This window comes from Bradysia coprophila, unplaced genomic scaffold (assembly GCF_014529535.1).
Source record: "Bradysia coprophila strain Holo2 unplaced genomic scaffold, BU_Bcop_v1 contig_176, whole genome shotgun sequence".
Classification (NCBI taxonomy): Eukaryota; Metazoa; Arthropoda; class Insecta; order Diptera; family Sciaridae; genus Bradysia; species Bradysia coprophila.
In genome coordinates, this window is record NW_023503442.1 from 580,914 (window position 1) to 596,756 (window position 15,843).

At 37.4% G+C, this 15,843-nt stretch overlaps 1 protein-coding gene across 2 annotated transcripts; it reads left to right on the top strand.

The window, feature by feature from the left end:
* The first annotated feature begins 992 nt into the window (after positions 1–992).
* On the top strand, positions 993–12,678 carry LOC119075064 (macrophage mannose receptor 1-like). 2 transcript variants are annotated; one of them, XM_037181459.1, is made up of 7 exons: positions 993–1,125; positions 1,180–1,638; positions 10,750–11,040; positions 11,106–11,252; positions 11,327–11,728; positions 12,442–12,503; positions 12,563–12,678. In XM_037181459.1, exons 1-6 carry the CDS (start codon positions 1,023–1,025, stop codon positions 12,483–12,485), a joined length of 1,446 nt encoding a protein of 481 aa, XP_037037354.1. In that variant the 5' UTR covers positions 993–1,022; the 3' UTR covers positions 12,486–12,503; positions 12,563–12,678. The 2 variants fall into 2 exon arrangements, with proteins under 2 accessions (XP_037037354.1, XP_037037353.1); XM_037181458.1 differs by having other exon boundaries at positions 12,442–12,499.
* The last annotated feature ends 3,165 nt before the right edge of the window (positions 12,679–15,843 follow it).

The following is a 15,843-nucleotide window of genomic DNA, read 5'->3' on the forward strand; positions in this document are numbered from 1 at the left end:
TTACCGAAGCTTGTTGCTCAAAAACTTACTCGTGAGTTTGCTCGTATCACAAAACTGTGTCCTTGTGTAATGAATTACTTTCGCAGCATCCAACGTAATCTACTATTACTGTGTGTCTATATCAAGACTTAAAATTCAAATGTCAGTTTTTTCTGACTACTCTGTTCTAATCACTTTTGCATTTTTTGTTTGTTGTTATTTTGAAGAGTTACATAAGTTGTTCGATTGTTGCATAAGAGAAGTGTTGCGATATGAAATATAAAAAAAAAACAGAGGAAAACGTTAGCACCCGATGCGATGATAGTCCCGCACGAACCCGTATACCCGTCGTCACCAATGGCAGATGATTCGGTTTTACCAAGTTTCCTGTATTCCGGAACAGAAGTCGTTACTTGTGACGTAACTTTTTCGTCAATTTTTTGTAAGAAAAGATGTAAGAACTTGCCTCCTCTTTACCCTCGATTCCCGGGTGGAAAATGCTGCTTGGCCTGTTTTATCCCTGCGTTGGTTAAGTATTCACTATTAGACGCTAATAGTGTTGACACATTACCATAGTAAGGTCGAAACACTATGCTGTTAACAGAGAAATGATAAGTCGGTACGCCTGTGCCCGACATAAATGCGTATGTGAATGACAGTAGGCCACATGCGTACCAACTTGTCATTTCACTGGATATTAGTTGATTCTAATAAGCCATACATGGAAGACTTACACCATATTAACTAGTAACTCCATCTAACAGTAAAGGTACGTACTAGATTTCATGTCGAAAATGCTTGATCTCATTTCACTTAAATTACTGAGTACGCACAACAGCACCATTCGAAGCCCAGGTGCAGGGTATGTCCCATGTGTGATTGAAAGCATCTTAATTCCAAAAACCTTGTACTTCGTACGGGACTAAAAATTGCGTACGAAGAGCAGAGCACATTGATAACCTTGCGAACAACTTTCTAATTTTAATTTTGCCGAAAAATATTTCCAACATCACTCCGGTGCCAGTCAAGTTAGGAGAGACATAATGAGAATGCAAGCACTTTGCCTAGTTACATTTTTAATATGCTTGATTGCGATCAACGCCAATCAATCAGTACCGAGCTTTTTGAAATTCATTGGCAGTTACAGTGAGTATCAATTTTTGTATTTGCCCTCCAGTGTCCTCAATTTACTATGCTTAGAGTACAACACCACCGACGATGGTAAGATCACTTTGAAGCGCTATTATTCGTCGCATCGCATCACCTACAAATGGACCGAAGCATTTATGGTCTGCAAATCGAGTGGAATGCGAATGGCGTTGATCGAAACGGACGATGAACTAAATAATCTCGCTGCAATGGGCAGGCAAAATGGCAAACTATTTGAGGATAAGGTTTTCGTGGACGGTTACAATTTAACCGTGGCCGAATACGACCCCGACTCTGATGACTCGGACGGATCGGAAAACGAACCATGCTACTCAATGCAAAAATATCGGAGAGGAAAACTGGAAATTCGTCATGAGAAATGTAACGGTAAATTGAACAAATTTTTATGTGAACGGACGGAAATTGTCGATAGGTACTACGAAGAAAATCGGCCGGGTGACGATAAGATTGATGTTAGAGCAACATTCTTCACATACATTGGAAGTTTCGGTAAGACTTTTGCTGACGATCATTTTACATTCATTTTGCCGTCGAATCGAAAATCAGACACTACGTGTAATCAATGGGGTGGTCCAAATTTGTATTACGAAAATTGAAGAAGGACGGCTAGTTTTTCGTTCATGCAGCGAAATATTTTAAAGCCTCGCACGAAATATTGGGACCGTTTATAACAAAAGATGTCTGCCTGTCTGTCTGTCCGTGTACACGATAAATGTCAACTGATTTTGAAAAATCTTTCTTTTAGCCCCGTACGAAGTACAAAAGGGCTCATAGGATTACGATTCCGTGTGTAATTGATAGAATTCGAAGCAGACGGTGAGGGCAAAGTGTTTGCCTATGTTCATAGATGACGAATCCGGTAAATGATAGGTATTGTCAATACCAATCCAGGATTTTTTTTTTTTAAATCGGGTGAGTAGACCGTGAGTTAGGGCTTTAGAAGTGGAAGGCTACTTGCCCTCCGTGTATTTTGCATATAACACGTGTAAATTTCATCCGTTCTTCCGAATTTTTGTTTCATTTGGAAGGTAATCGACCACCGAAAAGAAAGTTGTTGAAAAAACTGTTAAATTTGGGACTAAGGTCGCTACTAGGGCCCTGTGTGTATTTTTTACATATAACTCGAGTAAATTTCATTCGTTTTTCATAATTTTTGTTTCATTTGGAAGGTAATCGAAGGCCGAATAGAATGTTGTTGAAAATTTTTAGACTGGGGTTTTATAGGTTTACGCAATACGCATTCGTTTTCAACACGTCGAATTCGACTCCCTGAGTAAGGGGAAACCTATTGTGGTTGTCCAGAGATGCCAAACCAGTGAAAAAAAATGTCCGTCTCTCTGTCCGTCTGTCTGTGGGTTCTATAACTTGAGTAAAACGCATCAGATTTAAAAAAAAAAAAATTTTCACGTTTGGTAATGTCAAAAGACAGGCTAAGTTCGAAGATGAGTGATTTTGGGTCGACCCCTCCCGAGCTGAGGCCCAATAAGTGCTTCACGGTTTTTCAAAGATATCTCCGGACATTTAAAAGCTCCACTTATAAGTGATACACACTAGGGATGGGAGACGTTCAAAATTATCGATAATATCAATCGAAAGAAATTATCGATAATCGATTAATCATATCGTTATCGATAATTTAATAATTATCGATAATTATCAAAAAATCGAAATTCGATAATTATTGAAATATCGATATTTTGATATTTATTTGAAAATTTATGGTAATATACCGATATATCGATAAATATCGGATTTTCGGATCGAAATATCGATATATCGAATTATCGATATCTTGATAATTATCAAAATATCAATAATTATCGATTATCGGTATTTTTTTGATAATTTTCGATAAAAAAGTCGATAATTATCGATTATCGATAATCGATAATTATCGATAATCATTATCATTATCGCCTATGCCTAATAGACACACGGAATTTTGAAAACCGACACATTTTCTGTTTCGTGGTTTACTGGTTTTACACCGAATTTTGAAAACCGACACATTTTCTGTTTCTGTGTTTTACTTGAGTTTCTGATTTCTCCATATAAAAATACATGCAAAATTCACAAAAAACCAGTAAACCACGAAACAGAAAATGTGTCGGTTTTCAAAATTCCGCGAGTGTACGTCAAATCAAAGGTATTTACAATACCAATCGACAAAACAAAAATTTGATAGAAATCGGATGACCGATTCGTGGGTTAGAGCTCTTGGTGTGAACCACGTACTGGCCGGCAAGCAGTTTTTGCTTGTAGGTCGGCCAAATTTGAACATATTTCGTCTACTTTCGCTTTGTCAGATAGGTATTGACCGTACCAATCAGGAAAAAAAATGAAATTATGTTCACCTGAGCGTGAGCTAGGTCTCTTGAAGTGAGATCTTATCCGGCTACTCGCCCGTACAGTGAACGTGGAGTATTTTGTCAATATCTCTAGTAAATTTTGACCGCATTTCATAATTTTTAGCCCCGTACAAAGTACGAAGGGGCTTATAGGATTACGGTGCCGTGTGTAATTGATGGAATTCGAAGCAGGCGCTAATAGCAAAGTGTTTGCCTATGTTCATAGATGACGAATCCACAATAAAAATTTTGTCTGTCCGTCTGTCCTTCTGTCCGTCTGTCACGTCGATATCTTGAGTAAATCAAATCCTATTTCAATTTTTTTCCCTGAAAGGTAGTTGAAATTGTGAGGCTAAGTTCGAAGATGGGCGATTCCCGAGTTAGGGCCCCATAAGTGCTTTAACGTTTTCCAAAGATTTCTCTGGCCATTCAAAGGCTACACTTGTAAGTGATACATCAAATGAAAGGTATTTACAATACCTATCGACAAAAAAAAAGTTTATGAAAATTGGATGACCGACTCGTGAGTTACACCCCTTGGTGTAAACTAGGTACAGGGCGGCAAGCCGTTTTTGATTGTAGGTTGGCCAAATTTGAACGGATTTTAATGGATTTTGCTTTATTAGATAGGTATTGACCGTACCAATGAGGGAAAAAAAGTTTATGAAATTAGGTTGACCGGAGCATGAGCTAGGTCCCTTGGAGTGAGCTCATATCCGGCTACTCGGCCGTACAGTGAAGGTGGTGTTTTTTTTATTAATATCTCGAGTAAACTTTGACCGAATTTCATGAATTTTTTTTTGTTTGAAAGGTACTAACGAATGTAAAGCAGTCGTACTACTTTCCACCTCCTAACAAAATGGCCGTCGACCGCCATTTTGGATTTTTGTAAAATCAATATAAATCGGTGAAAATGATACTTACAAAGTTACTGATCAGTGGGAAATGAGTGGTTACGTGTGTGGGGTGTTTCAAGAATCCCAAATATGGATATCTATATATATATATATATATATATATATATATATATATATATCTATATTGAGCTATATAACGGTATAGATAGTTATCTTGAGCTATATACTAGCATATTTATCAGTAAATTGCTTATTTATAGGTAAATATAGGTTAATATAGGACTGAGGAAATTTTAAGTCAATTTTAAATTTGTGTTACGTTTGGAAGGAACATCGTACGGGGCTTCGTAATTGCGCTATGCACAATTTTTAAGACGTACAAATTTCATAAGAATTTTACTTTACCGACGTTTACGGGCGCAGTAGACTTACGTTAAGAGTAGGGCGACGGACGAACTAGGGTCACGTGCGCAATAGATGTACGGGTTCGTACGGGGCTCAGTCGCAGCAAACGCTCCGACTGTTCTGACGGCTCGTTTTTGTTTGAAAGATATTAACGAATGTAAAGCGTCAGTACTGTTTCAGGTCTCCTAACAAAATGGCTGTCGGCGGCCATAAAGAATTTTTGTAAAAGTGATACATCTTGGGAAAAATGGTACTTTGAGAGTTTCTGTTAACATGGAAATAATTTGTTATGTGTGTAGGTCGTTTTCGGCATTCTATATATGGACATATATATTCAACTACATACAGCTATATTGAGCTATATACAGGCAAATTGAGCGGCTCCCTTACAGAATCCGGATAAAAAAAATCCCGACAAAAAAAATCCGGACAGAAAAATCCGGACGAAAAAAATCCGGATGATACAAAATCCGGATTGATTGTTACTACTAGCTTCACGTAGTGTGAACTTTGATAGCTTGGCTTTCGGACAGAGACCTTTATCTATGGCAAGCCTTATTTGATTTTATTTTAAATTTGTTAGGAATTTCAGGTATAAAATAAGAAAGAAGGAGAGGCGGGTAAGCTCTCAACATTCTCCATATGAGAAAGTTGAGTGAATTGAAAATGTTAAGTACAGCGATTCATCGAATTTTAGCTGTCGTGAATGTATCGTTTTTAATAGTTCGCCTGAAATTTCACAGGGAGCAGGAGTGAGTGACAGGGACTAAACTAAGGAACATCGCAGGTGGGAATTTTCCCACCTGCGCCCCTCTAATTCCCACCTGCGAATCCAGATCTGCCCACAAGAAAAATTACAATTATCTGACTTGAAATAGTCAAATGAATGTAATTTTAATACAAATTTTGCCTGCGGCGCATTGAACCTAGTTGGAAAATGATAATGGCATTGTCGATATCCGTTCTTTTTTTTAAATCTTCTATCATCATTTAGATGGAGATACAGATACAGAATCAAAGTATTTCACATTTGTGGCTTTCACTTTACTAAAAACTAAAAAAATGGAAAGAAAATAGGGTTGGCATGTAAAAAGTGACACTAAAGGAACTAAAGGAACTAAATCATTCGAAAGGTCTTGGCCTAGAGTTTCAGTGAAGTGGCGTATGAAACTCTAAAATGGAGTTATTGACAAAAATGTGAATTTTGTTTCTCATTTATTTCGGTAGAAATTCTCAAAAAATGTCTGTATATGGAGGGTTAACATCCGAGATTTTTTCAGATTTTTTGGACCCCTATTTAACGATGAAAAAATTCAATGATTTTTTTCCATATGCTAGACAAAAGTGCTACTACCGTTTTTGGTCACTTGATTTGTCTTCATGGAATATGCCTAGATTATGTAATTTACTCAGATTTTTTAAAATGGCGGAACACACCCTAATTTAAAGAAGAATTTTTAAATAAATATTTTTACCTATAAGTAGGGGTCCAAAAATTCTGCAAAAATCACAGATGTTATAGACGTTACTTGAGAATTTTTTCAGTTACATCTATTGAGATATATAAATTATAGACAAAACTCACCCTCATACCCAAAAACTCACCACTATTGTGATTTTTAGGGCTGATATTCTACCAAAAACACCTTTTAGTCCAGTAAACCGATAATTATCTGCAATTTTCTGGAATTTTATTTTTAGGTCGTATTGTGGACGCATTTTCCACAGGTAACACCCCTAACATGACCGAAAAATTAAATTCCAGAAAATTGCAGATTATTATCAGGTATGATTGGCAACTTGACTAGACTATAAATTTTGACATTTTAAATGATTTTTTGGATGAAATACCCTAGACTTACACGGTCAGGGGAATAATTCCCTTTAAATCGTAAAATATATTTACGTCAACGTCCTGAACGCACGATATTATTTTTGGATAAAAAATTGTTGCTTTGGCGCCCAAGATTTTGTGTTTAGGCGCCCCTTCGAAAAGTTTCCCACCTGCACAGAAATCCTTATTTTAGTCCCTGGTGAGTGAAGATGAAGAGTGTGTGCGATATGTACAGCGTTCTTTTGGTACATTGATTTTATCATGTTATTATTATTGTATGCCGTCGTCACCACACTTTGAAACTCATTGTTCATATCAGCAGAACAACGTGCGAAAAAAAATAACCGTTCAAAACTTTACAATTCGACGATTTGTGCACACATAGTTTGTGGGCTGGGCCAGTGCCCATGGGCATTTTTTTCTCAAATGATGGGCATAGTGGGCATGTGGGCACAAAAATTTGCTATGCCCACTCATCTCTAGCCCCTTACAGAATCCGGATAATTCCTTAATTTATTGTCGCTACGTGACACTATCTTTTATTCACTTCTGAATATGTTACTAGGGATGGGAGACGTTCAAAATTATCGATAATATCAATCGAAAGAAATTATCGATAATTGATTAATCATATCGTTATCGATAATTTAATAATTATCGATAATTATCAAAATATCGAAATTCGATAATTATAAAATATCGATATTTTGATATTTATCTGAAAATTCATGATAATATACCGATATATAGGAATAAACCGATAAATATCGGATTTTCGGACCGAAATATCGATATCTTGATAATTATCAAAATATCAATAATTATCGATTATCGATATTTTTTTGATAATTTTCGATAAAAAAAGTCGATAATTATCGATTATCGATAGTCGATAAATATCGATAATCATTATCATTATCGCCCATGCCTATATGTGACGCTTTCCTTAAATATTTATTGCCGCTTTGTGACACTATCTTTTATTAACTTCTGGATCTGCGACGCTGATCAAGAAGCTTCAAAATACAAAGTTGCAACATCCACTTTAATTAGGGTAATCAATCTAGTTTTCGTAATTTCCGGATTTCGAACTATCAAGGGGGGAATCCCCTTTGACCCCCCCCCCCCTCGACCCCGCTTTTCTTTTTTTTTAATTATTTCACGGCCTGCGGCGCAACTACCAACCACATCAGAATTTTTTTTCTATTCTTCCTTTTCTTTTTCATGGCTGCGGCACCATTCTCCAACTGTCAACACGCTGCCGCCCCCTGAACCCCCGCTTTTCCTTTTTATGCCTGCGGCGCTATTCTTCTACTGTCAACACGCAACAGAATACCTTGATTAATCTATTTTGTCATGTAACGTGGGAACCAGTATATCTCAACGAAGACAAAATGATAAAGCACGAAATTTTTGATATAAAGTTTCTGTCTACTACTGAAAGCTACGTATATACCAAAAATTAGTTTTTCGGATATTTTTTTAAAGTCCGGTTCCCATATTACTTTTGTCAAATTTTATACGAAATTTCCCACGGCAAAAATAATCAGAAGTTTCTTTTTATGTTAGGGGGCTGCCGCCCCCTGAACCCCCGCTTTTCCTTTTTATGCCTGCGGCGCCATTTTCCTATTGTCAACACGCAACAGAATACCTTGATTATATCATGTACGACAACATCGTGAAGATTAAAGTTATCCGGAAAGAATACGCATTTTTGGTCTCCGCATTTTGTAAGATTACTCTGTTTTTGATTCACCATTCACCACTGTTCAACTTTTCTCATTGAGTATCACTCAACCGTACTCACATATACAATGTTAACCTTACTTTCCATGATTTTTTTCCATTTAAAAAAATCCGGAATTCCGGATTTAATCCCGACAAAATTCCGGATTTTTATCATCCGGATTTTGTATTGTCCGGATTTTTCTGACTGGATATTTTTTGTCCGGATTTTTTTTATCCGGATTTTGTAAGACCACCAATTGAGCTATATTCATCTGTGAAATGTTTATTTATAGTAAAATATAGGTAAATATAGCGGTATATAGCTGTTTAAATAGGAATTTATGAAATTTAACTTCGTACGGGGCTGTCGATATTGTCTCCGGCAATTTATTTGCATATGATAACAAGGCAAAGAGTAGATACAGTTTGTTCATTTCATTTTTACACAGTTTCTAAAGACTGTCGATATGTCAGAGTTTTTAATGTACCCAGTCAATTAAGTTCTTCCCAAATTGCGCAATATTTGAATTCGCGATAGAAATTTTAAATTTTGCGCCAAATATTCATAATTTGGGAAGAACTTAATTGACTGGGTACATTAAAAACTCTGACATATCTAAAACTGTGTAAAAATGACATGAACAAACTGTAATGTAAGTGATATTCAAGAGAAAATAGGTTTTTAGCAGAGCAGAGATTGAAGTGAGAGAGATGATCAGTTTCACATTATAAGCCTTTGATACGAATTGGTGTTTCATATGGGTCGGCGTTAGCTATGTTTTATCATATACGCGCGATGTTCGAATGTCAAAATTACTTCACTAGAAGTTTAATTCAAAAATTACACTTCAGTTCTATGTTGTTTTCTCGTTTTCGCTTATGTGATAAAATAGAGTACACACTTGTCACTATCAGTCTCGGCAAGCCTCGACTTCTTCGTGACAAGTGTGTAATATATATTAAATTTGGGTCCTTGGACTAAGGCCGCTACTAGGGCCCTATGTGTATCTTGCATATAACTCGAGTAAATTTCATCCTTTCTTCCTAATTTTTGTTTCATTTGAAAGGTAGTCGAAGACCGAATAGAATAGTGTTATTTTTTTAAATTTAGGTCCTCGGACTGAGGCCGAGTGTAGTATTTATACTCAATAAATTAAAATTTTAGGGCTATTTGAAATTTTTGTTACATTTGAAAGGAACGCCGTACGGGGCTTCGTAATTGCGCTATGCGTAATTTCTAAGATGTACACGTTTAATAATAATTTTACTTTAACTACATTTACGGGCGCAATAGGTTCACTTTACGTACACAATAGATATACGGGTTCGTACGGGGCTCATTCGCAGCAAACGCTCCGACTGTTCTGATGGCTCGTTTCACTGAGTTTAGGCAAATCGGTTCCCTTCTGAACGTTTGGGATCATTAAGGTAATATGCTGGTTCTTAGGATTCCGCAATAAATTTAGGGTGTCCCAAGTGATTCTTACAGATTTTTTTTTTGTTTGAAAGGATAAAATTGAGCTTTCGCACTGGGGCTATGTAGGTAATTCATGCCATAAGTACGGTCGAAATTCAAAATCTTTCTCACAAAAGTAAGGCTCGGAACGGGTCGGGTTCGGTCAGACCGGAACCCGAACTTGATTTAACCCGAACCTGAAAAATTATTTCGGGTTCAACCCGAACTTGACCCGATTTTGAATTTTCGATTTCAGGTTTAATCCGAACCCGACCTGAACCCGAAATTGTTCAACCCGAATTTGACCTGAACCTGAATTTTCAATTTCGAGTTCGACCCGAACCTGAACTGAACCCGAAATTTTAAATTTAATCAGGTCGGGTTCGGGTAACCCGAAATTTTTGACTTTTTTTAGTGTAATAAACGCTCAGAATTTCGGGTTACCCGAACCCGACCTGATTAAATTTAAAATTTCGGGTTCAGTTCAGGTTCGGGTCGAACTCGAAATTGAAAATTCAGGTTCAGGTCAAATTCGGGTTGAACAATTTCGTGTTCAGGTCAGGTTTGGGTTAAACCCGAAATCGAAAATTCAAGTTCGGGTCAAGTTCGGGTTGAACGCGAAATAATTTTTCAGGTTCGGGTCATAAATCCGGTTCAGGTCAACCTGAACTAAAACAGGTCAACCCGAACCCGTTCCGAGCCTTAAGTATTACCAACGCAACGTCATTGTCCGTTGTATGAAGGGAGCGTTGAAATGTATTTTTCGGTTCACTTTTTCATCGACTCGTTTTCTTGAAATTCAAATTTAGGGCACATTTACGGCGTGAATGTAGTTAACGACTTAAGGGTTAAGGGTTAATCATGCACAATCTTCATTTCTCGTCAAACAAAATGCATTTTCGACCACTGTAAAGTGTCTGGGTCTGGGCAAAGGGGAAATTTCTACTAATTTGCCTTTTACCCAAATTGCAGAGACGAAAAAATACTACGCAAGCTTCGAATTGAAAGCTCAATCAAACAACGTACCAAAGATCTGTCAAAGCTTTGGCATGCAAATGGTTTCGCCAATAAATCAATCCGAATACGATTACCTTGGAAGTGTGTTGCAAAAGTTCAACGATGAATGGAATTCCGTATCGATTGCTGGCTACAGGTCCGATGAGAAGGAATCTGAATGGGTCACTTCTGACGGGCAACTCAACTATGAAATGGTTTGGAATCGGGGAGAGCCAAATAATCATAATGGAGCCGAAAATTGCGTTGGTATGAGTTGAAGTGTTTCTTCTTGAGTGATCGAGCGAAATTCAATGGAAAAAATCTCTTGTTAGCACTGAAAAACATGGGCTTGCCAAAGATGAATGACATTCCGTGCGATTTTGACTTCCAGTTTGTATGCGAATACGACGAATCGTTATCCGACGTGAAAGTTCCCAGTCAAATCGATCCCATGTTTCTGAAGCCACTGACAAGCTACAGTAAAAAATATTTTCTGTTTCCACGCATACCGCTCCTCATCTGTCCACGACCCATTTTTTTCTATGTCTCTCAGAGATCGGCTCAACGCAAAAAGAAATTTTTGTCAGCCTTTTCGATGTCGACTGGACAACAGCTAACCTGGTGTGCCGTAATTACGGAATGGAATTGTACACTCCGTCATCGTCCACAGACGATGAGACTCTACGCAAAAAACTGATAGAATTCGCAGACCTGTCGAATCCACTACACGTCGGCATAACATCAACGGGCACCGAAGACGTATGGTATTCGTTCCATACTGGCAAGATACTGGACTTTGATCTGGAATGGGCATTCAAGTACGCTAATTATTATCCATCCAGTGATAGCTGTGTGACACTGAGAAAAGCTAGCGATGCCGCATTACGATATTCATACGATTCCGTCACCTGTACGAACATAATGTACAATTTCATTTGTCAAAAAGTCGTCGAAGGTAAGGAAGATGATTTAATGAGAAAAGAAACGCTAAAACCTTCAGCGTTGTCCTAGTTTCGGGTGAATTTGAGTGTAGCTCCACAGTTCGTTAGTAGTGCGTCACAGTGCTACAGATTTCTATTGATTGATTGGTCTTGAAGTGAAGTTACACTCCACTCGAACTCATACGAAATTTTCGTGTTCTTTTGCCGATTCGCATTAGGCCGATAACATACGAGCAATTTTGCGTTGATCGAGAATTACGCAGCGCTTTCCATTGTTTAATATAAGTTAAATTCCCAGTCTTCCGTTTTGTCGCCGTTTTGTTCTCCATGACGTTTCTATTGTTTAAATGACTTTTGCACTGTCATAATTCCATTTGTCAAGCCACGCCTTAAAAACGGAGGCAAAACGGCTGGAAAACGGACGACTTTAGCCTGTCGTGAATATCTGATTACAATGGAAAAATCCATCCACTGTTTCAGTTCAGGAAATATACTTGATCGCGTCTTAGTTAACTTCGGTGCTAGAGAGAGCATTGCTTGATGGGGGACTTTGTTAGCTGTTGTTACATACAAAAATGTTGCAAAAGTGAGTACGGCACAAATGTATTTGTATGTACCATCTGTCAAAGGACTTTCAACTTAAACGCAAAGTCGTTCGTGTGTTTTCGACTTTACCATCAGTGGTTTATACTCATTGAATAATATCCCACGAACTGATGTGTTTCAGTCACTGAAGACGAGCCGAACATCACGTCGACACTGCCTGCATAAGTAGATGTTTCGAAGTAAGTAAGTGACTGTACTTGACTGTATCCGAACTTTGTTTTCATGGTAAGTGTGTCTCGCAGGTTCAACGACTACAAAAATACCTCATGCAGTACCGATGGAATCAAAACTGGACTAATAAATGAAAATATTTTTAATTTGTGTTTACGCTCACGGTGCAATAAATTACTTAGATCCTGAGACAATTAATTGATACTTTTGATGACCAGAATAACACAGATCTAGAGGGGTCCGTAGCAGACGTTGCGATGATGGGTCTTACGAGCCTATGAGGGGGATGTCTATAAACAATGTCTGCCGTAAAGAGGAAGGAAAGCTCTGGCCAAAGTGGACACGCCATGTTAAAGGTATTGGAAAATGGTGCACATGGGGGTCTTCAAACTCTCGAAAAACAGTGGGCGCCATTTCTGGACAGCCTTAGTGACCCTAGTGTACCCGTAACTAAATGTTTACATGTTAGAAATTTCGTTTAGCCCGTTCGAAATTCACTTCCATTAATTCGCTTATGTGACATGGAACATGCATTAACATATTTCATTACCTGTCCTATCAGAAATGTGCGCCGATAAAAGTTCAATTGGCGGCGGCCACAGTGGTCAATCTAAAATCACGCCGGTCTAAATTAATTATTGGAATCTCAGAATTTTGTAAATTTCCGAAGAATTTCTATGCAATTCTTTTGTTGTTTTACAAATTTCTTTGGAAATTTACAGAATTCCGAGAATCTAAAAAATAATTTAGACAGGCGTGATTTTAGATTGACCTCTACGGCGGCGTGAGCGTGATGTTTTGAAGGTGTAATATTTTAATGTTATTAATTATTTTCATCACAGACTGTTTCATCGTGCTAAAAAGCCTTGTTGCTGACTCTTATTTCCATTCAATAATTTTTGTAGTAAACATCCGTGACTCTCGAAGAAAAATTAGAAGAAAATTTGCGGCCTTCACAAGGGATTTACAAATGGAACACAATTTCCTTTATAACGTCTAAGTGAGCACTTTCAGAGCACGTAACGCAAGTTTTGAATTTTGTTTGAATTCATTAATTCGGAAACAATTTTGTGATATTCATTCGGGTATTTTTGAGCCGCTTGCCCATTTTTGAAACTAGGTTCTGTTCGAAAAGTCCCAAAAGTTCGTAAAGTTCTTAAAAGTTCTCAGATTTAAGAAAATATATTTTAATTTTAATTTTAACAAAAACAAATCAAAATTTTGGGTGGTTAAACGATGTCTAATAATCGTAACGGGGATTTTTCGTTCTTGATCATTTCGGTTCAGTGACAGCATTCAATATACGTGCTCGTCTCTTCCGATGCAATAATCTGATCATTTTACTTGTAGAAGCATCAATTTGGACGTCAGAGTTAGGTTGTCCAATCTCAAGTGCAATTCCTTCTGGAATGTCATCTTGAACGTCACAGTTTAGTTGTGTCGACGTCGAGTCTGCTATTTGATCTATACTCACTGTCGACGTTTCACTTGGAAACTCGCTTGCAATCGCAAGGACAATTCCTTCTGGAATTTCATCGAGAATATCGTCTTCGTGTTCTAATATAATGTGATCTGCGATATGGATTTCCAATTCTTGACTTTGACTTAAAGTATTAATTGGACTCTAATTTTCTTCACCACTTTGATTGCTAGTATTATCTCCATCGGCATTATTTTCGGGACTTTCATTCGTCGCATCTTCATTTGACGGATTAGTTGATGTTTCTGAAGTAAGTGTTCTTTCAACGCGGTGTAATGCCATTTTGATTGTGCAAATCTCTGCGGCTTTCGACCTACTCTCTTCCGTTTTTGATAAGTAGGATAGGATTTTGCAGTCACTTTATCACAGCCAGGTACATTTAATTCTACAAGAAATCGAATCATCCGGATTTCTTGTATAGCTGTCGGATTCGAACTTGAGCTGTAATTCCTTTTTCAGCACCTAAGATTGACACATTGAAAAGTGAATCGAAATTTTCGTATCGAATATACCTCAGCTAAGGCGGGTTTTTGTTTCATCCAATGTATTATGTCATCAAACAGGAAGTCCGCTAAAATACTGACCCTGGCCAATTTCCGTCCAGAAACCGAAATCTCTTCTGCGCAACTAAAGGAGTGCCATAAGATCATAGTAACCAGATATGGACGAAAACCAATTCATCTCCGACTATTATCACGCTGTACCCATCTTACAATGCGATGAACAAACAACACCAATCCGCAACTTGCAAAAATTGATTAATTCATTTCCTGAAAATTTCGAAACACTAAAGACTGCATTGGCACGAATTGCTGCTGCAAAGCCTTACTCGGCTGACGTCGAAAGGCTAATAAGTAAGATAAGACCTTCGTACTTACATTTGAAAGCTTAGTTCTTTCTTATTTTACCTTTCTCAGGTGTTTACAATAAGTTCAAAACCGTCGTCCGCTCATCAGTGGGTCCAGAGACTTTGTTCGACTATTTGTATGTTAACGCGAATATGGGTACACTGGAAAATTTCGACCCAAATAGTGACATTCAGATATGGATGGATCTGAAAAACAGAATAGCAAAATCTTCTCCGAATGCTAAAGAACAAGAATGGTATCATGGCATATTCAACGAATCTCAAGACAAAAAGAGAATATACCGTCCCCCAATCATTGAATTTTGAAACAATTTGAAAGACCATCAATATTTGCCTAAGTCTTTTAAGTGTGAATATTATTACAGATGTTAAGTATTTCTGAAGAATAAATTCTCAACAAGTTCTTAAACTTCTGAAAAATTCCTAAAGTTCTTAAAAGTTCTCAAATAGGCCCTGCTTTGGTAACGGTTTTTCGACAAGTGTACTTGTTTCCTGAAGAGCCCCATACTCGTAATATTTATCAACTTCTAGTAAAATTCTTTTATCAGCCCTCCTTCGTTTGAAACTTGAATTTGTTTGTCTATTGCAACGTCTAAGTAAAAGTAAAATTTTCAATTCTAAATGTTCTTCGTCCTATTCTACAAGGATGTTAGTAAAGCGTATAGAGACGTCTCGGCAGTTTTGCTTGCGTGAGTCGACCGACTAGCCAGAAAAACTAGGCCCTAATATTTGAGAATTAGTCACTCAAATTCACAAAAACACATTTATGAATTTTTCAAATTTTGAGGAAATATTTGTGAATTAAACATTAGGCACTGGAAAAACAGATGAAGCCCGATGTCTAAATTTTACTGACGTCCCCTGTTAATGTCGTTCATTTAGGCAGAAGTATATTGGTTTAAAACAGATTATAACAAAAGTTTGCAGCTTTCCTATTGCAGTTTTTTGAAGTATCACTACAATGTAGTGACTACATCCACTCATGACAACATTTTCAACATTTG